General features: G+C 48.7%; 1 protein-coding gene across 1 annotated transcript in view; it reads left to right on the forward strand.

Moving 5' to 3' along the window:
* LOC137420765 (neogenin) overlaps positions 1-27,165 on the forward strand; it is a 594,601-nt gene that overhangs the window by 209,607 nt on the left and 357,829 nt on the right. The window contains exon 2 of the mRNA XM_078772332.1: positions 16,781-17,053. Within this exon, the coding sequence (XP_078628458.1) occupies positions 16,781-17,053 (273 nt within the window). The remainder of the gene's footprint in view (positions 1-16,780; positions 17,054-27,165) is intronic.

Raw genomic sequence — 27,165 nt, forward strand, 5'->3', positions numbered from 1 at the left:
TTGCATCAGTCCTGGCATTGGTAGAATGGAATGGTTGATCAGAGTAGTGATGGCAATGTACGAGAGAGCGCGCACAGCTGTAAGGACGAAGGACGGGAACAGTGGTGAGTTTGAGGTGAAGGTGGGAGTGCATCAGGGGTCAGTACTAAGTCCACTACTATTTGTAGCTGTGATGGAGGTGCTGGCTCGGAATGTAAAGGAGGGTTTACCGTGGGAGTTGTTGTATGCAGATGATCTGGTGGTGATTGCGGAAAGTATGGATGGACTGAAGGAGAAGTGCAACAAGTGGAAGGAATGTATGGAGACAAAAGGTCTGAAGGTGAATATCGGAAAAACAAAGGTGATGGCAAGTGGCAAGGTATGTGCTGAGGTGGAAAGAACTGGGAAGTGGCCGTGTGCTGTGTGCAGGAAGGGTGTCGGAGTGAACTCCATTCAATGTACAATGTGCGCAGACAACAACAACAACAACAACATGCATTTTAAGGCCATTTTCCCTGCTAGAGCGGGGGTTAGCCTTGCGGTCTCCATGACAATCTTCTCCATTTTGCCCTATTTTCTGCATCTTTCCTTGTTAACCCCCTTGCCCGCATTTCTTCTTGCACCATCTTTAGCCAAGTCTTTCTCGGTCTTCCCCATCCTCTACTTCCTTCTACATTAACTTCCATCACTCTTCTCAACCAGTCACTTTCATCCTTCCTCAACACATGACCAAACCATCTCAACCTGTTCCTCTTCACAGCATCAATCACAGGCAATATTCCCATCATCTTTCGCAATTCATCATTTGTCTTCTTCTCTCTCAACGATACTCCGCACATCCATCGAACCATTCGCATTTCCACCCTTTCCAGCCTTCGTTGCTGCTCTACGTTCATTACCCATGTCTCGCTCCCATAAATCATAACACTTCTCACACATGCAGCATACACCTTTCCCTTCAGCTTCAGCGACTCTCTCCTCCTCATCAGCATGCCACTCAGTTCCCGAAACTTCTTCCATGCACATCTCACTCGAGCAACCGTTGCCGAGTCTGATCCACCTTCTCCATTCAGCAGGTCTCCGAGGTAGCAAAATGTTTTCACACCTTCCAGGTTCACGCCGTCTCCAAGATCCAACTCAACATTTCCTCCATCTGCAGCTCCCCCTGTGCACACCTTACATTTCAATGTAGCTGCCACACTGGTAAATGACCCTCTCAGACCACTACATTTTTGATGAACCCACTCAGCGCACATTGTACATTGAATGGAGTTCACTCCGACACCCTTCCTGCACACAGCACACGGCCACTTCCCAGTTCTTTCCACCTCACCACATGCTTTACCACTTGCCATCACCTTCGTATTTCCGATATTCACCTTCAGACCTTTTGTCTCCATACATTCCTTCCACTTGTTCATCTTTTCCTTCAGTCCATCCATACTTTCCGCAATCAACATCAGATCATCTGCATACAACAACTCCCACGGTAAACCCTCCTTTACGTTCTGAGCCAGCACCTCCATCACAGCTACAAATAGTAGTGGACTTAGTACCGACCCCTGATGCACTCCCACCTTCACTTCAAACTCACCACTGTTCCCGTCCTTCGTCCTTACAGCTGTGCGCGCTCTTTAGTACATTGCCATCACTACTCTGATCAACCATTCCTCCACTCCTAACTTCCTCAATGCCCATGTCAATACTTTGCGTGGAACCCTATCAAATGCTTTCTCCAGATCAACAAACCCAAAAAACAACTTCTTCCTCTTCTCCATGTACTTCTCCTGCAACTGCCTCACAATGAAAAGCGCATCTGTCGTTCCTCTTCCTGGCATAAATCCAAACTGCATTTCATCGATCTTCACTTTCTTCCTTATCCTCCTCTCCAACACCCTTTCCAATACCTTCATTCCATGCTCCAATAACTTTATCGCTCGGTACGAGCCACACTCAAGAGGGTCACCTTTCCCCTTGTATAGAGGGACGAGGGTACTCAGTTCCCAAACCACTGGAATGCGGCCTTCTTTCACCACCAGATTACAGATCTCTGTCATTCTCTTCACACCCCAACTTCCTGCTGCCTTCAACATATCTCCCACAACTCCCGTCGGCCCTCCCGCTTTTCCACTCTTCATTGCTTTTATCGCTTCCTCAACTTCCTTCTCAGTTATCTTCTCTGCCGGTCCTAAAACTGGGTTACTCTCGATGTTGCCATCCCATTCATTCTCTGTATTCAACAGCATTTCCATATATCTTTTCCATCTTCCTTTAATTCCATCTGGGTCGACAACGATTTGTCCCACTTCATCCTTCAAGCAACTCACCCCCATCACATCACACCTCTCTTTCGCTATGTGCTTTGCAATCCTGAATACTGCTTTCTGACCCTCTTCCGAATCCAAGCGTTCTCCGAACATTTTCCTACATGCCTCCTGCACCTTTGCTACCTCTTTCTTTGCAGCCTTCCTGGCTGCCTTATAACTTTCATGCTCTGCTGTTTCTGCTCCCGTACCCTTCGCCTTCTGCCACTCCTTGAACTTCTTCCTCTTCTCGTCAATCCTCTTTCCAACTTCAACATCCCACCACCATGTTTCCGAGTTCCTCGGTGGTCCTTTTGTCCATCCACCTACCTCACCAACGGCTCCCAACAGACCAGCTTTCATTGACATCCAACCACTTTCAAGCTCAACCACATCATCCTCTACCCTACTCAGCCTTTCTTTTAATGCCTCCCTTACTGTCACCTCTTTCAACCTCCACACCTTCATTCTTGGTTGGTACTTCACCCGCCGAGCTCTCCTTGCACCTTTCACCCTTATGTCGCAGACAACCAAGTGGTGCTGTGAAACAGCCTCCTCCCCCGGGATCACCTTTGTGTCCCGGAGGTGCCCCCTATCTCGCCTACGCACCATCAGGTAGTCAACGGTTGTCGTCGACCCACCTGACGTGTATGTAACAAGCTTATTATCCTCTTTCTGGAACTGAGTATTACAAATCAACAAATCAACTCCATCAGCAAACTCCAAAATCCTTTCACCTTCTCCATTTCTCACACCATATCCGTAACCCCCATGAACTCCCTCAAAACCATCCATACTCCTTCCCACATGTCCATTCAGGTCTCCTCCCACTACAACAACTTCCTCATCTTTCACGTTTTCCATCAGCTTCTCTATCGCACACCAGAACTTGTCCTTCTCTTCATCGCTTCGACCAACCTGCGGAGCATATCCCGAGATGACGTTCACCAAGAGCTTTCCAATCATCATTTTCACCATCATCAACCTATCATTCATTCTAGTCACACTCACCACACTGTCTACAAACTCCTCAGAAAACAGGACACCAACACCATTCACGCCCTCCGGGTACCCTTGCCACACAAACTTGTATTTCTGTCCCTGCCTACCCTGCACCATTCTCACACCACTTCCCTTCCATCTCGTCTCTTGCACACAACATATGTCCACTCTTCTTCTGACCAATACTTCCACCACTTCTCCTGATCTCCCTGTCATTGTCCCTACATTCCATGTCCCAAACCTCAGAAACCGATCTCCACTTCGGGCTGCACCCTGCCCATATGTAGTTGTAATTGTCATGGTTCTCTTTTTGAGGCAATGTTTTTATGGCCGGATGCCCTTCCTGACGCCAACCCTCTTAGTCGTCTCTTATGACACGCAGGGATACGGTGTACCTATTCTGACCAGGGTACACACAGGGAAACGTTTAAAACATGGAAATTCGGGGGGGGGGGGGGGGGGGCGGCATCAGCATCACGGCTGCGGTTTAAACATATTCCAACAATATTCAAACAGAACCATGAAAACCATGAAAAACAATCCGTGAAAAGTCTCCAAGCGAGAACGTGGATTTGAGAAAGAGGGAGCAGAGGCGGAAGAAAAAACGAGATACAGGGGACTGGGCACAAGCCGAGACGAGGAGGAGAGCGAACAAGCACGTGTCCGGGAGGAGAGAAAGAATCAATATAGAATTCTTTGTCTAGGGAGGTGAGGTGAGGGGGAGAAAACAAAATAAAAGAAACAAGCTATATAGCGAAGGAAATAACCCAAACCGACAAAACACCGACGGGGGGAGGGAAGCCCCAAGTCACCAGGCCGCGCACGAGGTACGACCCAGAAAACGATTAATTACACACAAGTTTGCACGAACCACAAACCAACACCAACTAGAAACACACAATAACACGTACACAGCAAAATAACCAGTGGAAATTTGACAAAGACAAGAATGGGAAAACACTCAAACTTCGAACTCAAATGTGCGCAGAGAAGGTTCATAAAAAAATGTAGTGGTCTGAGAGGGTCATTAACCAGTGTGGTAGCTACATTCAAGTGTAAGGTGTGCACAGAGGGAGCTGCAGATGGAGGAACTGTTGAGTTGGATCTTGGAGACGGCGTGAAGCTGGAAGGTGTGAAAACATTTTGCTGCCGAGGAGACATGCTGAATGGAGAAGGTGGATCAGACTCGGCAACGGTTGCTGGAGTGAGATGTGCATGGAAGAAGTTTCGGGAACTGAGTGCCGTGCTGACGAGGAGGGGAGTGTCGCTGAAGCTGAAGGGAAAGGTGTATGCTGCATGTGTGAGAAGTGTTATGATTTGTGGGAGCGAGACATGGGTCATGAACGTAGAGCAGCAACGAAGGCTGGAAAGGGTGGAAATGCGAATGGTTCAGTGGATGTGCGAAGTATCGTTGAGAGAGAGGAAGACAAATGATGAATTGCGAAAGATGATGGGAATAGAGCCTGTGATTGATGCTGTGAAGAGAAACAGGTTGAGGTGGTTTGGTCATGTGTTGAGGAAGGATGAAAGTGACTGGTTGAGAAGAGTGTTCGAAATGAATGTAGAAGGAAGTAGAGGACGGGGAAGACCGAGAAAGACTTGGCTAAAGATGGTGGAAGAAGAAATGTGGGCAAGGGGGTTAACAAGCGGAGATGCAGAAAATAGGGAAAAGTGGAGAAGATTGTCATGGGGACCGCAAGGCTAACCCCCGCTCTAGCAGGGAAAATGGCCTTAAAATGCCTGATGTTGTTGTTGTTGTTGTATCAGTGCTGGCATTGTTTTATGACCACTGGCACAGATTTGGTCACTTTTGAAGCTTAAAAGACAGAGTTGTAGGAGCTGTGCTCCCACGTCAATCGGAAGAATGGACGCGACAAAAAGCTGGAATTCGTCCGAGTTTCTTTATTGTCACAAAACAACTTGGGTACTCTGAAAAGCCCGTTTATCGGGCAGCAATATATATACACACATTATCCCGGAGCGTTTGCCCGGGAAAGGCGAGAGGGGGCGTGGCCGGGCGTCCTGGCCGAGGCCTGGCAAGTCAAGAGCGGGCGTGGCCGGGCGTGCCCAGGCATGCCCGGGCGTCCCGGCCGAGGCCTGGCAAGTTGAGCGCGGGCCTGCCCGGGCGTCCTGGACGAGCCCGGCATGGTGATCGCTCCGCGTCCTTGGTAGGTGCAAGGCGATTGTGTAAACCCAGCGGTAGCCGCTACACACGTCCCCCCAGGATCGACTTGCACCGGCAGGGTCAATTTGAGGGGGGTCCTGATGACCCGGCCGAAGTGACCCCTGGTGGGTTGTGGGGGGGGGGGGGTCCGGTGTGGTGGTGGGCAGTCGAGTGGGGGGCACCGTGGACGGGGGGTGGCCTCACCACGGCGGAAGGGCCAACCGTGGCGGTTGGTCGATGTCCACGTGCGCCGGCTTGAGGCGGTCCACCGCAATCCGGTCCGACCTGCCGCCGATGTCGATGACGAACGACTTGTCGTCCTGTCGCAGGACCCGGAAGGGCCCGTCGTACGGCGGCCGGAGCGGCCCCCGATGTGCGTCATGACGCACAAAAACGTACTCCGCTGTGCGAAGCGCTGGGGGGACGTAGGAATGGGGGTCACCGTGGTAGGATGTTGGCACGGGGGCAAACCGTCGGGCGGCCTCCTGGAGGTCCGAGCGCTGGTGAGCTGCAGACCAGGGACTGGTAGCGTCGGGCACGAATTCGCCCGGGACGCGTAGCGCCTGGCCGTAGACAAGCTCGGCGGTGGATGCCCGGAGGTCCTCCTTGGGGGCCGTGCGGAGGCCCAAAAGGACCCACGGCAGCCGGTCGGCCCAAACGCCGTCCTGAAGGCCGGCCATGAGCGCGGCCTTCATGGAGCGGTGGAATCGCTCGCACAACCTGTTGGCTTGGGGGTGGTAGGCCGTAGTACGGTGGAGCTTGACCCCCACGTTGCGGGCGACCGCGCCCCACAGCTCGGAGGTGAACTGCGGTCTGCAGTCCGACGAGATGTCCGCCGGTGCGCCGAAGCGGGCGACCCAGGTGGCGATGAAAGCCTGCGCCACGTCGGCGGTGGTGGTGGAGACGAGGGGAACGGCCTCCGGCCACCTGGTGGTCCTGTCCACCATGGTGAGCAGGTGTGTGAACCCCCGTGATGGGGGGAGGGGGCCCACCAGATCCACGTTGACGTGGTCGAAACGTCGTTTGGGCACGGTGAAAGGTGCCAGCGGGGCCTGGGTGTGTCGGTGGACCTTGACCTGTTGGCAGGCTGTGCAGGTGCTGGTCCAATCGCGGACGTCCCGTCGAAGGCCGTGCCAGACGAATCGCGCCGACACCAGCTTCTGGGAAGCTTTCCGGCCCGGGTGGGAAAGGCCGTGGAGGGAGGCGAAGATGTGGCGTTGCCAGGTAACGGGCACGATGGGGCGAGGCTGGCCTTGGGAGACGTCGCAGAGCAGGACAGTGTCCGCGAAGGGGATGACGGCCAGGCGGAGGCCCGTGTCCGCCGCCCGGAGGGCTTGCACCGTGGTGTCGGTGGTTTGGTCCGCCGCCATAAGCGCGAAGTCCACGCCGAGGTGGACTGCGTTCGCGCTGGCCCGAGAAAGACAGTCAGCCACGGCGTTGTTTTTGCCGGCGACGTGCCGGATGTCCGTGGTAAACTCCGACACGGCGGAGAGGTGGCGCTGTTGGCGGGCCGACCACGGCTCCGTGACCTTGGCCATTGCGTAAACCAATGGCTTGTGGTCGACGAACGCCGTGAAGGGTCGGCCCTCCAGGAGGTGGCGGAAATGGCGAACGGCCAGGTGTAGACCGAGGAGCTCACGGTCAAACGTGTATTTGAGCTCGTTCGGCCGGAGCTGCCGGCTGAAAAAAGCGAGTGGCTGCCAAACCCCGTTCACCCATTGCTCATGTACGGCGCCCACCGCGTAGTCGGAGGCATCCGTGGTGAGGGCGATGGGAGCGTTGAGCACCGGGTGAGCGAGCAGTGTTGCGTCGGCGAGGCCCCGCTTTGAGCTTTGGAAGGCCGCGTCCATTGCTGCGGACCAGACGATGTCATGCTTGGCCGGCTTGCCCCGGAGGGCTTCGTTGAGGGGCCGCATGAGTTGAGCAGCGCGGGGCACGAAGCGGTGATAGAAATTCACCATTCCCAGGAATTCCTGCAGGGCCTTTATGTAGCGGGGACGCGGAAACGTGGTGATGGCCTCGACCTTGGTTGGCAGCGGCATGGCCCCGTTCTTGGTGATGTGGTGGCCCAAAAAATCAACGGCCGTCGTGCCGAAGTGGCATTTGGCTGGGTTGACGATGAGGCCGTGCTCGCTGAGGCGCCCGAACAGTGTTCGGAGGTGGAGGAGGTGCTCGGCCCGGGACGTGCTGGCGACGAGGATGTCGTCCAGGTAAACGAAGAGGAACGGCAGGTCACACAGCACTCCGTCCATCAAGCACTGGAACACCTGAGCCGCGTTCTTGAGGCCAAACGGCATCCGTAGGAATTTGAATAAGCCGAACGGCGTGATGACGGCCGTTTTAGGGACGTCGGCCGCCCTGACAGGTACCTGGTGATATCCCCGTATGAGATCGATTTTTGAAAAAAATGACCCGTCCTGCCAGACGGGCGGAGAAGTCTTGGATGTGCGGGATCGGATACCTGTCGGGGGTGGTAGCGTCGTTAAGGTGGCGGTAGTCGCCACATGGGCGCCAGCCGCCCCCTGGCTTTGGGACGATGTGTAGTGGCGAAGCCCACGCGCTATCGGAGCGCCGCATGATGCCGAGGTGTTCCAAAGCGTCGATCTCGGCTTTGGCCATGGCGAGCTTGGCTGGGTCGAGGCGGCAGGCTCTGGCGTAGACCGGCGGGCCCATGGTTGGTATGTGGTGCTCGATCCCATGTCGTACTGCGACGGCCGAAAACGTCGGCCGCATGAGGGCCGGGAACTCCGTGAGCAGGCGAGCAAACTCGTTCGCCGCCGGGAGGGCGCATGCCAGCTCGGTCGGAGCGGAGCTGCTCAATGTGCATACCAGGGAGCTGAAGGTCTCGGCGTTGATGAGGCGACGCCGTTGGACGTCCACCAGCAGTCCGTGTGTGCAGAGGAAGTCGGCACCTAGCAGAGCCATGGGCACGTTTGCGGTTACAAACGTCCAAGTAAAGCGTTGGCCGCCGAAGCAGAGGGTGACGTTGCGCGGGCCGAAGGTGCGGATGGCCGATCCGTTGGCCGCAACCAAGGAGGGGCCGCAAACCATGGACTGCCTGTCCTGATCAGAGGCGGGTATGACACTCAGTTGGGCGCCGGTGTCGCACAGGAAGCGCCGTCCGGACGCTTTGTCCGTGATGAAAAGTAAGTTGCCCATGTGGCCGGCGCTCATGGCTGGTAATGAACACCGGCCCGGCCGTTTCCCGGCCTGCCGAAGGTGCACGGGGGTCGGCATGTCCGGGCCTTCTGTCCGAACCTGGCATGATAGTAACACCACGCTTGGTCAGGTGGAGGCCCCAGTTGTCGTGCTGGGGGTGGTCGGCTCGGCGTAGCGGCCGCCAATTGTGTCGGCAGTTCGGTCGTCGACCGTGCCAGGTGCTCGGGCGCCATGGGCGTTGCGTCGGACGGCGGTGGGCCCCAGGTCGCTGCTGCAATGCGTTGGCCTGCCGCGGAGATCTTGTCGGCTTCCCTGGCGAGGGCGTGGGGATCCGTGATCGTCGTGCTCGCCAGGGCGAGGCGTACCGGGCTAGGCAGCTGACGGAGGAACAGCTCCCGGAACAGGAATGCCGGAGAGTGCTCGCCGAGCAGCGAAAGCATGTAGTCCATTCGCTCAGACGGGCGCGTGTCGCCGAGCTCGGGCAGGTCGAGCAGGCGCCGTGCGCGTTCCGCCGATGGGAGGGCGAAAGCGTCGAGGAGGAGCTTTTTAATCGCGCTGTATTTGTCAGCGGCTGGCGGGCTCTCGAGGAGGCTCAGGGCGCGGGCCGCGGTGGCTGAACCGAGCGCTGCTACCACATGGTGGAAGCGGGTGTCGTCGGCCGTGATGCCTCGCAGGGCGAACAGGGAGTCCGCCTGGGCGAACCAAACCGCCGCGTGAGCCTCCCAGAAGGTAGGCAGTTTAAGGGCAACTGCCGTGTCCATGTCGGTAGGTCACCAATGTAGGAGCTGTGCTCCCACGTCAATCGGAAGAATGGACGCGACAAAAAGCTGGAATTCGTCCGAGTTTCTTTATTGTCACAAAACAACTCGGGTACTCTGAAAAGCCCGTTTATCGGGCAGCAATATATATACACACATTATCCCGGAGCGTTTTCCCGGGAAAGGCGAGAGGGGGCGTGGCCGGGTGTCCTGGCCGCGGCCTGGCAAGTCGAGGGCGGGCATGCCCGGGCATGCCCGGGCGTCCCGGACGCGGCCTGGCAAGTCGAGAGCGGGCATGGCCGGGCGTCCTGGACGAGCCCGGCATGGTGATCGCTCCGCGTCCTTGGTAGGTGCAAGGCGATTGTGTAAACCCAGCGGTAGCCGCTACAGAGTAAACATTTTTTTTCTTTTGCTCTGAATTGTATTCTTTGTTTAGTGTACACTAAATCATTATTTTTGTTGTTGTTGCTATAACAATGCCAGATTACTTTACTTATTTAGTCGTTTGTGTATTATTTTTTCTGTTGTATGTATTGCAGAAGAACAGTGAAAAGGCACTTGAGAATATAAAGCAGTTTACAAGAGCTTAAAGAGCCCTTGGAACAAAGATATGAGAAAAGAATGAGTTCCTGTGGTGATAAAATGTCAGAACATCAAAGGTTCATGCTTAAAACGTGATCCTAGTAAAATATAGATGGAAAGTTTGGGTCCTGGAGGGCTCCGTTCCACCTTATAACACACGCTAAAGGGGATTCTAACCAACCGATCAATCAAATCCGCCAGACTCTTGACAGAGCGTTTGTGCCGCCAAAGCAATCCCTGGGCAAGGGTTATGCGGAGTGGCTTGCCATTGCCTTCCCGGCAGTCAATCAGGGCAGGATTTTTCAATTTTGCCAGAATGCCGGCGACAACTCGTTTAATTTTCAATAAAGATATCTGCGAGATATTTATCATTCAACAACAGTCAAGCAATCCTGGCAGACTGATCCTCTGGCTTGACCATCCATGTGTGCCATCGGGACGACAGTTTATGACTGTCTCGATATTTGAACCTCAGCTGGACAGCTGAAAAGTATGTGTACTCCTCTAGGCGATCCTGCCAGTCCTGGCATGCTCCCAATTGCTTATGAATGAAAAAAAATGCAGGAATACTAAGTTTTCTGAAAACTTTTTTTTTTTTTGCAAAAGCATCAAAACACTGTGGATTGCGACTTTAAATGAGAAAATATATTTGTTTTCAATGTTATTAAGGATCAAATTGGAAGGTTTTGTTATTGCTTTGGACATTGTTCAGCATATTAGAAATAGCATCTGTGATCTCCATATTGAGCGCCGTGGTGGTGGTGGTGGTGATGTGAGTAAAACCTTGTTATATTTGCCCTCACTGGTGGGGAGTTGGAATCTCATGGATGCTCAGTGGAAATTTCACCATCCTATGATAAAGCGGCAACCTGTCCAGGATTGGTTCTAAGCCATGGAAGCTTTCACAACTTGTCACGAATGCCCTGACACTCTGTCAAGAGCATGAGCAACCACCACCACAATCACCTCCAGCTGGCTTAGACCTTACCCATGGCTGCCACTGCTTTACTGATGTTACTTGACCTCTGCCAAAGCCTCGGGCATAAAGATAGTTGCCTGAAAGAGGGAAAAGAGTCTCAAGAGGTTCAGACGTAGACACAGGGCCGTGAATGAAGCAAATTGCCAAGCGTCCCAACACGCTAAGACGCTGAATAATTTATTGCATATCAAAAAGCACAATAATTACAGTGAGTTTTGCTGACAGAGCGAGTTTGTGTCATAATACAATTTAATTCTGCAATATTAAATTTCAAACACTTTAATATGTACTTATGTTGAAAGAAATATATGCATGTACCAGGTTATGATTGCTGCTCATGTGACCATCACCATCATCATCATCATCATCATCATCATCATCAATCCACCTTGGCAAGAATAATTTCTAGTGTCGTTTCCCCTATAATTTCCTATTTTATTGTTTCCCCAATATATTTATTGTTTTGGCTTTTAATTAGGAAATCGTTTTTGCTTTTAGTTTTCATTATGGAGTTTAGTTCTGCTTATAGTGCAGTTTAAAGTCGAGCAAATGTCTGCAGAGCAGAATATGGTTCGCAGCTGATCATCGCCGTGGCTTCAGCAGGTACCTTGGTGCATATTCTGCTTTGCAGTCTGCTTGCACTTTCATCGCCAGTAACTGGGCACAATGCTAGTGCTCGCCAGGGGACAATTTGCCACCGGTCGGAGTACTTTGGTGACCATTGAAGGCCATTGAAAGGTGAAAAGCTTTGGAATTTAGTGATTATTGTAGACATGAAGGCAGGTACCCCAGGGTAGACCCCCTTGCATTCTAAGTAGCTGTGTAATACTCTGCTGGTCCAAAGGACATTATTGAGCTGTTATTATTTTATGGGTCGTGAATTTTTATCCATAAAACGTGTGCCGTACACTGTCCTTTTTGACAAACAACTGTCTTGATCAAAAGATGATGCCCTTCTCAACTTAAATAATTATATAACTACTGCATTACCATGGAACCTGAATCCACCACACACACACACACACACACACACACACACACACACACACACACACACACACACTTCACACAACACCAGGGTCGATTTGACCACAATTTCCAAAATTCAGGAATTTCTGTACCAATGACAGCAACATCGGTAATCCCAGGAGATGCATTGAGACAGTATATTGAACTTTCCTCTGGCCTGGTGTTCACGCCTTCTTGTGCCCTTTGCTAAGTAAGGCATAAGCGGTGAGCGGAGTTCCGTCTCCCAGGGGCACGTTGAATGACTGTGAGCGGCAGGTTCGTGCCTTGCATGGTGATCGCTATGTGGCCTCTTTTATTGATCTCTGCCTGGGTGGAATTATAGAGCACCAGGAGCTATGCTGCAGCAGGGTATTTTTTCCATGATATTGCTTTCCTGCTTTTAATCCAAAGTCTGAAAGGAATGAAGATATTGTCTTGTCTTGATGTGGCCAACTGTTTCCTATGAGGTATATGTATGTTGGATTTGTTGAGCTATCCTAATGGTGGCACATGGTGGTTGGACTTTTCAAGGTTTTACCAAACAGTATGACTTGTCACCTCATCTGCTGCTGCAGTTTCTTCTTCTCCTTCAAGAGAAAGGTTCAAGGAAGAATTTGTCGGAATTTGTAGGATTTTACCGCATATCTTTATCTCTTGTCTGGCCTATTGGTGAAGGCAACACAGATTCAAATCCCATATAGATATGTGTGTCCATTGTCTGCTAATGTCCTTGTAATTCATATAAAAGTACACTGATGTTTACTCACATCATTGCCCTGCATGGGATTTACGCCTAACCTCTTATATGAGCTTTGGAACCCTAAAAAGAAAACTCCCGTGAAATATTGATGCGATTTTATTCTCTAAAATACATTTACTTTTTCTAGCCTTTCTTTCTTATTTTCTTAGTTCTTCCCCTGCCTTGACCTGTGTAAAAACTTTCACTTCCTGTTTCCACTTTTATTTACATCACTTTTTTTCTTTCTTTCATTGTTACGCAAGATATTTGTTTCCGGCTTTCCCCATCCACTTTCATGCTGAAACATTAGCCTTGAATCATTTGGTCTGTGTCTTGCTAATGTGAACAGTAAGTCCAACACAGTGCTGTCCAAGACTTGTACTAATTATGCAAGTCTGATCAATGTTATCATTACACACTGGCCTTTTGGGGTTATTAGAACATGTATTATACTTTCCTTTGGTAATCCACCCTTCACTTCCTCACTTGGATTGACTTGACGAAGCTCACTCAGAGGTATCGATCAAACCACATCATGCCATATCAAAGCAGGCAAGCTTGAGTGCAATGTACCACCCAACCTTCTCCCTCCCTTCCATCCTCCAAAAACAGAACAAAGACCAATGAGTGCATTTGACCTCAGTGTCTCTCAGAATCTTCACACTATTTAACCCAAAGTTAGGAATTCTGACATTCCATCAAGCTACAGAAATCATCTTTCGGACCTTACTGGGCCTGATCCTCACCATGTGCGACAAATCTAGTTTCACTGTGCAATCGGTTTTTATAGAACCGTGTCCCCTAAGGGTCCAGGCTAAGGATATCTTTAACTTTCCAGCAGATCCAGTTACAATTGGATACTTCATCCCAGGATTGTTGTACACATTGTGTACAACAATCCTTGCTCTATCCTCTCTCTACTGAGATATCCATGCGCTACAAGTGAAAGAAGAAATAATAAACGCTCCATCTATTGAGGGACTAGATTCTATTAGTATTTCATTCCTTTGATTTGACAGCTGCAAATGCCTTTCAGCCGAAAGTGTCAAATCTCGTATTAGGGTCAGTTCAATTGAACTCACAAGGTGCATGATACGACGTATGAACTAATAACCCTCAGTGCTCTGGCCCAAATTGTCCATTGAAGCAAGAAAAAAAAAGATTGCAATTTGCATTTTTGCAACATTTTTGCGGACGATGGTAATTGATTCGGACGTGCCAGAAGCCGCACTATGTGAGTGACACTTATTTGTACCACAGCTTACGGGATGCCTGAGATTCCAGGGTCACAAATGCCATTCCCACCGCTCTCCTTCCCAATTCCCCGATGATGGAGAGCCTGATGGATTGGCAGATGAGAAATGCACTCCCCATTGTGTTTTAATGCCACTGGCAGTTCGGGGTGCACTGTCAGATCAAAATCCAAATTGTACTACATTCTTTATTCAATATAAGCAAGAAAAAGAGCAATCAGAGATTGCAAACCCTCGCCAGGATGTATTTTCAGTGGTTTTTAAGGCTTTTGTGTTAAAACAAATATGGCGGCAGAACCACGTGACCGATGACGTCATAAAAAAAGTTTCCTAAACTAATTCATTCCTAGATTATGCTCAATAAATTTAATCTTGATCGGATGAAGTTTTGTACTTGTCGAATTATGACATCATAATCGAGGTATCTATGAGATCATCATTAACATATTTTATTCCCCATGGAGAGTTCTTTACAATGAGCCATGTCTCAATTTTTTCTATTCAGCGCTATTGGAGATATAAAGGTGCAAAGTTTTTCGTTTTTTCCAAGATGGCGACCAGACCACGTGACACATGACGTCATAACTATGATAAAAAAAATTATACTGGTGGAGTTTCACCTATGGTGAAAATTTCCTGTCAATCGGACCAACGGTTGCAGAGAAAATCATATTTATTCTGTGTGGACAAACAGACAAAGACAGACAGACAGACAGACAAACAGACAAACAAACGGGCTCAAATGCAATACCCTCTCCTCTGGTGAGGGTAATCATGGAATGCAATAATTTCATTGCAAACAAAAAAAAGGATGTTTGTTCGCAACATCCATGACCTCACAAGGATCTCCTGGGCTTACGTAAAACAATGGTGCGAAATGAATTACAGGGCAGAAAGGTTGCAGTTGAATCATTGTTTGCGAACAAATATGAAGAGCCTGTGAGGGATTCTGATAGGAAGCCATCTTGCAAGAATGGATGACGCTGGACATCTGCGCAGACACAGAGCTCTCTCATAAAACCAAACACCAGTGTTGTGCAACATCGAGCATGGGATTTATCTGGAAACTGATCAATTGTACCCAATAAAGAATAGCACACAGAGACCCACCTCCATATTAGCAGGGTCCATTAATTTTGAAGGGCCACCTGGCACTCAAGGTGTTTTTGCCAATACGCACGGAAAGTCATTGTAATTTTGCCAATTCTGCCAGGACGTGCACTGTTTAACGAGGTGTGTTACATGGAAGCATTTCGAATTTTGTACAATGAACTGATTTTCATGAGTGAAGCCCACAGCAAACACCATCTACTTATCCCATTTGTCTTCATGGAATACTGATTGGGTTGTTAACAATTCACAATGTAATAACTTCACATAATTCTGCAGATTATGCTCGACATGACAGATAATCTCGAGCACTTATTAGGCTTTCACTGCACTGGAGATAATAATAATAATAATAATAATAATAATAATAATAATAATAATTGTTTTATGTTTTAAAGCCTGGTGTTGGCTTAGCGGTTAGGGTGCCGGCTTGGGATCCTAGGATCCTGGGTTCGAATTCCGTTTAGTGGTTAGGGTGGCGGCTTGGGATCCTAGGATCCTGGGTTCGAATCCCGTTTAGCGGTTAGCGTGGCGGCTTGGGATCCTAGGATCCTGGGTTCGAATCCCATTTAGCGGTTAGGGTGCCGGCTTGGCATCCTCGGATCCTGGGTTCGAATCCCGGTTAGCGGTTAGGGTACTGGCTTGGGATCCTAGGATCCTGAGTTCGAATCCCGGTTAGCGGTTAGGGTGGCGGCTTGGGATCCTAGGATCCTGGGCTCGAATCCCATTTAGCTGTTAGGGTGCCGGCTTGGGATCCTAGTATCCTGGGTTTGAATCCCATTTAGCGGTTAGGGTGCCTGTGGGATCCTAGGATCCTGGGTTCGAATCCCGGTTAGCGGTTAGGGTGCCGGCTTGGGATCCTAGTATCCTGGGTTCGAATCCCGTTTAGCGGTTAGGGTGTTGGCTTGGGATCCTAGGATCATGGGTTCGAATCCCAGTTAGCGGTTAGGGTGCCTGTGGGATCCTAGGATCCTGGGTTCGAATCCCGGCTAGCGGTTAGGGTGCCGGTTTGGGATCCTAGTAGCCTGGGTTCGAATCCCGTTTAGCGGTTATGGTGCTGGCTTGGGATTCTAGGATCCTGGGTTCGAATCCCAGTTAGTGGTTAGGGTGCCGGCTTGGGATCCTAGAATCCTGGGTTCGAATCCCGGTTAGCTGTTAGGGTGCCAGCTTGGGATCCTAGGATCCCGGTCGATCACTGAATTAACACCAGGGGGGTTTACTCAGCCTGTCGTCCTTCCGAGGTCGGCAAATTGAGTACCAGCTTGCTGGTAATTCCCTGTGTGCCGCAAGAGGCGACTAACAGGGTTGTCGGCAGGAAGGGCCATAAAACATTGCTGCAAAAAAGGGGCCCACGGTGCCCAAAAAAGGCCAACCCCTGCTCTGCATGGAAAAATGGCCTCAAAAAGGTGGTTCTTTGTTTTATGACTTATCGCATCATATAAATTTTGGTGAGCTGAACATCCCATTCTCAATGCGAAAGAGTTGCTGTAAGATCTTATTTAAGGTGTTCAATTGAATTCAAAGTTGAACCTCGGTGTGACAAACGGTCAGTTCAAAGGTGATTTCAAGCCAGCAGCCCTCATTGCTTGGGTTTTTCCCACTCCAAGACTGCCGTCTATCCCATAAGGTTGTGAAACTGATATTGTGGTTGGATTTATAGAAGCTGATGTATGTATTTTGCCACCAATGCATTTTCTCGGGTATCACAATTTGGACTCGCTGCTGTTTGCTCTCCTTTTTGCAGGTGGTGTGCATGCCACGAGATTCCAAGATCTCCACTTCACGTCGCAGCCTTCGGATGCATTGCTCCTTGCCGGTGCGACCACCACATTGCACTGCGCTGCCAACCCCACCTTGCAACCTACCGTCAGGTGGCGGTGCCTCGACGAGCTCCCGGCTGACCAAAGCAAGGATATGGGCAATGGTTCACTGCAGCTCTCAGCAGCGGCACACTGTCAGTGTCTCGCTACTGTGCCTGGAGTGGGTACAATCGCAAGCCGGATGGCACAAGTGTCAGGTGGGTGCTGCTGAGGCATATTTTTTATCTGTTCTGCGGCACTATGGTTGGAGACATTCAGTCAAGGACAATGTGCAGAAAGTTAAGGGCTGCATCATTTAAGTTGTAGTTAGAGGTGATCATCCACTTCACCTGCCATAAATACAATTTATTTTTATTTTCAACTTGATCACACGATTTAGTGCAACCTTCCCCTCCCTATAATCTGCCTATGTATGCATCTCCATGTGACTATTTGTAATGTGTTATGGAATCGGCTTCTAAGATTTACTTTCACCATTTTTGTGGTTATATCTAAGCATTTGGTGGCAATCCCTTGGTTGAGGATGTACGACACGAATGATGGGTTCAATGGCGTCTAATTTTATTTTCTTGTATACCACAGTAAATACAACCAAACCAAGAGATACATCTATGTTTAATTGCCTACCAGGTTGTTTTTATCACCATGCTTTAAAACTTAATGGGGGGATGTTGTCCTCTGCTGCCATCCACCTGTCAGTCCGTCACGCTATCTCCTCCTAAACGATTGTGCAGAAATCCACCAACCTTGGTTGTTATGATTGCAACATGCCAAGAATGTGCGAGACCAGTATTACTATTTTTTATATATATATATTTGTATACAAGATCGAGGCTCGTGTAAGAGCTAACATTAATCACAAAAAATAAAAACGGACACACAAAACATACAATAAAGGATCGGGGCGGTCACGGATTTTCGAAGCTGTTCCACGATCTTCACGCACGCTCGAAGCTAAGTCATTGTCACATTTGTATTCTTGTCTAAACTGTTTATCTTACGTGTGTGTACCTTTTAAGTGTCCCTCGGAAGTTTTATTGGGGTTAATCTTTCATACCTGTAAAAAATAGTCGAGTATCTCGTGCCGCGCGGGGCCACGCGGCCTAGTTGTTGAAGCTTCCGACCTGGAGGCTTGGTTTCTCTCCGGGCATCCAAAGTGGTTATTTTTTCATTCGTGTGTTTGTCAAATTTCAACTCGTTACTTTATCGTCCATGCTTTATTGTTTGTTTATAGTTAGTTTTGGTTTGAATTTCCTGTAACTCGTAATTAATTAATCCTGTTCTGCGCCTCGTGTGCGGCCTTGTACCCCTGTCAGTGTTTGTTAACTTAAGTCCCCTACATCGTGTTTTGCTTGGCTCTCAATTTTTCCCTTCTACACCGAACGTAATACTCTCTGTCTAACGTTTTAAATCCCCACCCCACCCCACCCCACCCCCCAAAAAAAAGAAAAAGAAAAAAAAAAAAACATTTATTTTTCCTTTCTCCACGTGTGCCGTTGTCTCATCCTGTACTTTCTGTCCAGGTGTATCGCGGTGCTTTTCGCCCCGCCCCCATTATCTCCTTGCCATCCACCTTTTGCCCTGTTCACGTGACTCGTGGTGGTCCCTCTCGGCCCTCCCCCCGTTGGTATTTTGTGCATATAAGATTGTTCACGGTTCTGTTTAAATATTATTTTAAATATGTTTAACCTTTCCCCTTCAGTGGTTTATTCAGTGGTATATTACAACACGCTGTTTTTCTTCCTATTTAAAAGGCTTTTCTCAATTTCCTCTCCAACTCATTCCACGTCAAAAAAAAGAAATTCAATATCTTATACGTCTCCCTCACTACATGGTCTAAATTCACATTCATTCCATCCCTCCTCCATCGTTCTGAATCGGATTGCTAACTTGAAAATCACAACAAACCCAATTTGTTATCAATGTTCGTCTTTCATTAATCATCCACTTTCTAAACTCCCCTCTTGCCCCTCCCCTCCAAATCCCCCCCCTTGCACCTACACTCCTAAACTACCCCCTTTCCCCTCCACTCTTAAACTCCCCCCTTGCCCCTCCACTCCTGAACTCCCCCCCTGCCCTTCCCCTCCTAAAGTCCCCCCTTGCCCCTCCCCTCCAAATCCCCCCCTTGCCCTCCAAATCCCCACTCCAAATCCCCCCCCCCTTGCCCCTACACTCCTAAACTCCCCCCTTGCCTCTCCACTACTAGACTCCCCCCTTGCCCCTCCCCTCCTAAACTCCCCCCTTGCCCCTCCCCTCCTAAACTCCCGCCTCACTCCTCCCCTTCAAAACTCCCCCCCAACTCCTCCCATTCAAATCTCCCCCCATACCATTCCTCTCAAATTCTCCCCTCTCCCCCCTCCTCAAAGTTGCCTCCTCCCCACCTCGTCTCCCTTCTATCTCATGCCTCCACCCCCCCCAACCTTCTACTGTCCCATGCCCCCCCTCAAACAACCCCTCACTCTGCCTCATCCCTTCACCACCAAACCTTTCATCCTCCTCATCCTTCCCTTTCTTGGAACTCTTCTGTAATCTCTGACACACTATCAACTGCTCTCCCTACCTCCCCCTCTCATCCTTCATCTTACCCTACTCCTCCCCTCCCCTGTCCTGTACCCGATGCTCCCCCTCTCTCTTCTTTAACGGTATGGACCTCAAACATCCGGGGCCTTCGCTCAAACCTGACTGATCTCTCCATACAGGTTGCTTCTGACAATCCAGACTTGATCTGCTTAACAGAGACTTTCCTCCTTCAAGATGTCTCTGATTCCTCAATATCTCTTCCTGGTTACTCCCTCTTCCGGTATGATAGACCTGAGCCTCGTCCTGGTGGTGGGGTGGCTATCTTTATCAAAAACTCTCTTCCTCACTCTCCTTGCACTGCCCTCTCTCCTCCTCACCCCCAGGAGTACCTCTGGCTACGGCTTCCTCTCCGCTCCCACCTTTTGTTCATATGTGTTCTGTACCATCCCCCAAACAGTGATGACTCAATTTACATTTCACTCTCTGACAACATGGACCAACTTCTATCCACTCATCCCAACTCTCTCTTCCTCATATGTGGTGACTTCAACTGTCATCATGCCACCTGGTTGGGTGTGGGTTCCTCTCTCACCAGTCATGGCACCTCAGCAAAGGACTTCTGTGACGCACTGGGATTGACACAATCTGTCAATTTCCCGACCCGGATCTCAGCCAATGGAGTTTCTTCTCTTCTAGACTTGGTTATGACAAACTTCCCTGCTAATGTCTGCTGCTCTTCTTCTGCTCCAATCGGTTCTTCTGATCATGTGCTTGTCAAAGTGGACATCTCTCTGGCCATTCTCAGAGAGCCTCCTCAGCGTCGAAGAGTCTGGCATTTCACTCAGGCCGACTGGGACGGGCTTCAAGCAGCCATCAATCGTCTGGATTGGTCTCCCATCTCCACTGCCTCTGACATCAATTCTTCCTGGGAATTCTTCCAAAGCAAACTGATCTCTCTCATGCACAGATTTATCCCATCTCGTCTTCAGTTGCCTTACCCTTCCTCCCGTCCATGGTACACCGAATCTTGTGGTGAGGCAGTTGCCCTGAAACAACTTGCCTTTGCCTCTTGGAAGGCTAATCCAACTGAAGGCAATCTCAGTTCCTTCCACCAAGCTCGGAACAAGTGTGTGTCTACCCTCAGGAGTGCCAGGAAGCACTATCTCTCCTCACTCAAGAACGAACTCTCAAACCTGTCTCCTTCCTCCAAATCCTGGTGGCGTCTGGTCAAATCCGTTTCTGGTGTTTGTTCCCCCTCCATCCCCTCCCTTACCTCAAATGGCCACACAGTTGACATCGCACGTGACAAAGCTGAATGCCTCAACTCTGTGTTTGCCTCAAAATCTTTAGTCCCAAACCCATCTCTCTCTGTTCCCACCTTTCCCAATCGAACCCAACTGCTCCTGGACTCTGTGTCCTTCTCTCCTGACAAGGTGGAGGAGTTTTTGTCTAACCTCGACTCTGATTCTGCAACTGGACCAGATGGCATCAGCCCACGGGTCCTAAAATCCTGCTCTGCCGCTCTATCTTACCCTCTCTCTGTTCTTTTTACCCTATCTTTTGCTCAAGGTCATCTGCCAGCATCCTGGAAATCAGCAAACATTACCGCTTTACACAAAAAAGGTGCAAAAACAGATCCTTTTAACTACAGACCAATCAGCCTGCTCCCAATTATCAGCAAAGTCATGGAATCCATCATTGCTTCGGATATGAAATCTTTCCTCTTCTCCAATGGCTTGATCTCTGATCATCAATTTGGATTCAGACCAGGTCACTCTACTCTGGACATGCTGCTTCTCCTGTCTCAACAATGGATGGAGGTCCTCAATGCCAAACAGGAAATCAGAGCTGTCTCCCTTGACATATCACGTGCCTTCGATACGGTCTGGCACCCAGCTCTGCTCACCAAACTCTACTCCTATGGTATCCATGGAAATCTCCATGCATGGCTTGCGGACTTCCTCTCTGGTCGTAGTCAACGTGTGGCTCTGAATGGATTTCTCTCATCTCCCCCTTCCTGTTCAGGCTGGAGTTCCCCAAGGCAGTGTGCTGGGCCCTGTGCTTTTTCTGGTCTTTATCAATGATCTCTCCGACTCTCTGGAAAATCCTCTCTATCTCTTTGCTGATGACTCCACTCTCTGCCGCTCCATTCCTCTTCCCTCAGATCGGCAGTCTGCAGCCTCCTCACTCTCTGAAGACCTGGACAAAATCACAGACTGGTCAAACAAGTGGAACATGTCTTTCAATCCTGACAAATCTCACACTCTTACTATGTCTCTCCGAAAAGATCGACTGGACAACCCTCCCATCTACTTTCTCAACAATCCTCTCCAAGAAGTTCTGTCGCTCAAGCTTTTGGGTCTCACTATCTGCCATGATCTTTCTTGGGAAAACCACATTTCCAAGCTGGCCTGCAAAGCCAGTCGCCGACTGGGCATCCTCCGTCGTGCGAAGTCCTTCCTAGGCACACCTGAGCTCCTCACCACATACAAGGCTTTCATCCGCAGCTCAATGGAATACTGTTCTCCCCTTTGGGCTGGTGCTCCTGCCTCACACCTAGCTCGGCTTCACGCTGTTGAAACCAAAGCTTTCAGAATCATTGGAATCTCCCGCGATGAAGCTATCTCTGAGGGCCTTTCACTCACTCACCGCAGGCAGGTAGGTGGTCTTTCTGTCTTCTACCGACTCCTCTCCGGCCTTGCTCCCCCAGCTCTCTCTGTGCTCTGTCCCCCAAATATTCCTACAGGTCGCACAAGATCTGCCAGCAAGCCTCTGATGGTTAAACTGCCGAAATCTCGGCTCTCTGCTCACCTTCACTCCTTCATTCCTCTTTTCTCCCGCCTCTGGAACAAACTCCCACACTCCCTTCAATCCCACTCCTCCCTCCAGGTCTTTAAAACAGCTGTTCACCACCATCTCTTATCTTCCCCCATCCAAAACCTTGATCTTTTCTACCCCCACTAATTCACCCCAGATCCACCTTGTTTGTAATTCCAACTTCTTTCCTGGTAGTCCTGGCAGTGTCCATATGTTTTATGCCTCTCCCACCCCCTTTCCCATGCCTCCCCCCCAAAGCCCTCTCCCTCCCACAGATCTCTCGATGCCTCCATGTCTCTCGGTTCCTGCTCTCAAATGTTGTGTTTGTGTCCTTCCCCCTCTCTCCCTATATTGTCTACCGCTCCCGATGTTATTTGTTTTATGTGTCGGTTTGTCGGTTATGTGTCGGTTTGTCGGTTTGTCTTTCGGTGTGATAAATGTTCGCTCTTTCACGAGCCTCGATCTTGTATACAAAAAAAAAAAAAAAAAAAAAAAAGGGAGTGGGAGACAAGATGGGGAGAGAGAGGGAAGCACACAAGTACAACAGCAGAAAACAGAGACATCGGGAGATCTGTGGGAGGGAGGGGGCTTGGGGGGGAGGAGGCATGGGACGGGGAGGGGGGGGGGGGATATTGGTCTCGCTGCCTGGAAATAACACAAAGAAGGTCAAATAACACAAAATTGGATTTGACCTCCGGTTCATGCCCCAGGGGTGGGGACTTGGGGCCATCGGGGTCAAAACAGAAGATTTTTTTTTTTTTACTCAAGATTTGATATTGGGTAATTCCTGGTGGAATGGTTTTGCAATCATTCAACTTTACTTTAGGTGGTAAGCGTGGGGATTTGCGGTGGCGACCATCGACTTCGCTCTAACTGTATTGGTAAGAATAATGTATAATGGCCAAAAGTTGTTGTCTTGCTTTCATTATATTTCATTATTTCCAGTCTGCTAACCTGAAACACAGCCACAAAGGTTCTCAGATAATTTTGAGATTAATATCATAATTGTTTGTTGACCTTGGAGGAAAGTTATTTGTGTGATGTTAAATCACAGCAATACGTTTCTTGACTCCTGAGTGTTGGAGGACATCGTAGATTTTGCGGTTATTGATGCTTTATTAGTTATATTATATATTGATCCCTTGCTCTGTGACTATATTCCCAGGTGTTCCGCTGGAAAAAAAAAAAATTCTCTCTATCTAACCAGTTTTTCAAAGTTGAGCCAAATGAGTGACTTTTGTGCCACATTTAATTCTGTTTCACCTGTTATCTAGTTTTTTTCTGTATACTGAATCGAGGCTCGTGAAAGAGCTGACAACCGCGAGGGAAAGACAGCACAGGGGGACCACGAGGGAAAGACAGCACAGGGGGACCACGAGGGAAAGACAGCACAGGGGGACCACGAGGGAAAGACAGCACAGGGGGACCACGAGGGAAAGACAGCACAGGGAGACCGCGAGGGAAAGACAGCACAGGGGGACCACGAGGGAAAGACAGCACAGGGGGACCACGAGGGAAAGCCAGCGATGCCATCGAACTTGGATTTTCAGCTCATTTTGCTCAGTCGGCAGACGGGGATTTTGTTTTATTTGGAGCAATCCATTTTGTAGCTTCAAAATTAGCATCTTTAAGTCGGCCAGAAATCATGCTTTGATTGATCTCACCCTTCGCTCTCAGTTTGTGCCGCTGTCCCATGGAGAGAATGATCTTGCAGTTATTGACGGCATGCCGGGGCAAAAATGTGAAAACGAACGAAAACCTTCTTGCAAATCTATGACCGAATGCAAATACGTGACAATTCATCGAGTGGGGGAAAAAAAACAATTTTGAGGGAAACGGTATTGCAGAATCGACGAAATATACTTCGCTTTTTGAGTGACAAATCGAACCCAATAAACGTTCTGCTGATTGAGTGATGAATCCTGGTCAATGAACGATTTGCTTGAATTGGCAAATCGAGGCCAAAGAAGTCTGTCGTGCATATTAATGAGACGATAACAGGATACTAGCTGATAAATCAATATGGAACATACACTGATTAGAGATTGGCCTAACTTATTTGTTTATTGCGGCATTCACATTTCGTGACCATTTCCTGAACAAAAAACAATTAGACACAAGTTTTTACGAATTGATTTGTGAGCTGGGTGAATTACTTAATTTTGCATTTTTATCCCCTGCTTTTTTAAAACAAATCCGATAGTCTAACAATGGCGCAGCCAGGCTTGGAACTGCTGAGTGGAGGATCTGCTGAGTGGAGGATCTGCTGTCCCCCTGTAATGTGATCAGATCCTCACCTCTAATCGGTGGATGTTTGTGAGGGATATATACCGGACGGACAGACAAACACTTCTCCAGATGGCATTGCCCGATGGGCTACGTCGTAAAAATGTGGCTACTGAACCATGTGACCCATGACATCATCAATGTTTTTTCTTCGACCAATTTATCCCTATATCAAGTTCAAGAAATTTCATACTGATTAGATTAAGCGTTCTACTTTTGTATTTATGACATCATAAGGAAAGCACATATGGCACCATCATTAACATGTTATTCGCCATGGGGAGTACTTTAGAATGAGCCACCTTTCAATTTTTTCCATGGAGCAGTTTCAGAGATAGAGGTGCAAAGTTTTTTTTCCCCGAAATGGTGTCTGTACCACGTGACCTATGACGTCATTTGACCATCATGTGACCTATTATATCATTTTAAAAATCTACAGGAGGAGGGGCTCCTATTATGAAAATTCTGTGTCACTCAGACCAATGGTGGCAGAGAAAATGAATTTTAAAGGGAATATAGCCATAAGGGGTACATAGTGCATTCAGAAAGTATTCAGACACCTTCACTTTTTTCACATTTTGTTATGTTGCAGCCTTATGCTGAAATCGTTCAAATTCATTTTTTTCCCTCATTAATCTACACTCAACACCCCATAATGACAAAGAGAAAACAGGATTTTAGAAAGTTTTGCAAATTTATTAAAAAGAAAAAACTGAAATATCACATTTACATAAGTATTCATACCCTTTGCTATGACACTTGAAATTTAGCTCAGGTGCCTCCCATTTCTCTTGATCATCTTTGATATGTTTTAACACCTTGAATGGAGTCCACGTGTGGTAAATTCAATTGAATGGACATGATTTGGAAAGGCACACACCTGTCTATATAAGGTCTCACAGCTGACAATGCATATCAGAGCAAAAACCAAGCCATGAGGTCGAATGAACTGCCTGCAGAGCTCAGAGACAGGATTGTGTCGAGGCACAGATCTGGGGAAGCCTACAAAAAAATCTCTGCTGCATTGAAGGTTCCCAAGAGCACAGTGGCCTCAATAATTCTTAAATGGAAGAAGTTTGGAACAACCAGGACTCTTCCTGGAGCTGGCCGCCTGGCCAAACTGAGCAATCCGGTGAGAAGGGCCTTGGTAAGAGAGGTGACCAAGAACCCTATGGTCACTCTGGCTGAGCTCCAGAGATCCTTTGTAGAGATGGGAGTAAGTTCCAGAAGGACAACCATCACTGCAACACTCCACCGATCTGGGCTTTATGGAAGAGTGGCCAGACGGAAGCCTCTCCTCAGTAAAAGACACATGAAAGCCCGCTTGGAGTTTGCAAAAAAGAACCGAAAGGACTCTCAGACTGTGAGAAACAAGATTCTGTGGGCTTTCATGTGTCTTTCACTGAGGAGAGGCTTCCGTCTGGCCACTCTTCCATAAAGCCCAGATCGGAGGAGTGTTGCAGTGATGGTTGTCCTTCTGGAAGTTTCTCCCATCTCCACACAGGATCTCGGGAGCTCAGCCAGAGTGACCATCGGGTTCTTGGTCGCCTCTCTTACCATGGCCCTTCTCCCCCGATTGCTCAGTTTGGCCGGGCGGCCAGCTCTAGGAAGAGTCCTGGTTGTTCCAAACTTCTTCCATTTAAGAATTATGGAGGCCACTGTGCTCTTGGGAACCTTCAATGCAGCAGAGATTTTTTTTGTAGGCTTCCCCAGATCTGTGCCTCGACACAATCCTGTATCTGAGCTCTGCAGGCAGTTCCTTCGACCTCTTGGCTTGGTTTTTGCTCTGATATGCATTGTCAGCTGTGAGACCTTATATAGACAGGTGTGTGCCTTGCAAATCATGTCCAATGAATTGAATTTACCACATGTAGACTCCAATCAAGGTGTAGAAACATCTCGAAGATGATCAAGAGAAATGGGAGGCACCTGAGCTAAATTTCAAGTGTCATAGCAAAGGGTATGAATACTTATGTAAATGTGATATTTCAGTTTTTTCTTTTTATAAATTTGCAAAACTTTCTAAAATCCTGTTTTCTCTTTGTCATTATGGGATATTGAGTGTAGATTGATGAGGGAAAAAAATGAATTTGAATGATTTCAGCATAAGGCTGCAACATAACAAAATGTGAAAAAAGTGAAGGGGTCTGAATACTTTATGAATGCACTGTACATACGTACATACACCGGATGGACAGGCAAACACTGTTCCAGACGGCATTGCTCTATGGGTTGCGCCATAAAAACGGGGGGATATTGTAATCTGCTCCGTCTGTCCATCCGTCGCACTTCTCCTCATAAATGATTGTGCAGAAATTCACCAACATGGTAGTTATTATCATCACATGACAGGAAGGTGCATTAGCAGTATCATTTTTGGCCCCACCTCTTGTCTTGGGGCATGGTCAAAAGATCATTTACCGAAAAATACAATTACGGGCACATTTTAAAACATTTTAATGGAACTTTGTATATGCAATCAACATTGGGTTCACATGAAATATGTGACGATTTTTTGGATTTGATTCCTCGGTTCAAGCCCCTGGGGTGGGGACTTGGTGTTGCAGGGGTCAAAATAGGAAAAAGATTTAACTCAAAATTTGATATTGGGTCATTCCTGGTGGAACTTTTTGCCATCTTTCAACTTTGCTTTTGGTGGGAAATGTAGGGATTTGCGATGACACTC

The sequence above is a fragment of the Myxine glutinosa genome, chromosome 2 (genome assembly GCF_964187855.1).
Source record: "Myxine glutinosa chromosome 2, kmMyxGlut1.1, whole genome shotgun sequence".
Taxonomy (NCBI): Eukaryota; Metazoa; Chordata; class Myxini; order Myxiniformes; family Myxinidae; genus Myxine; species Myxine glutinosa.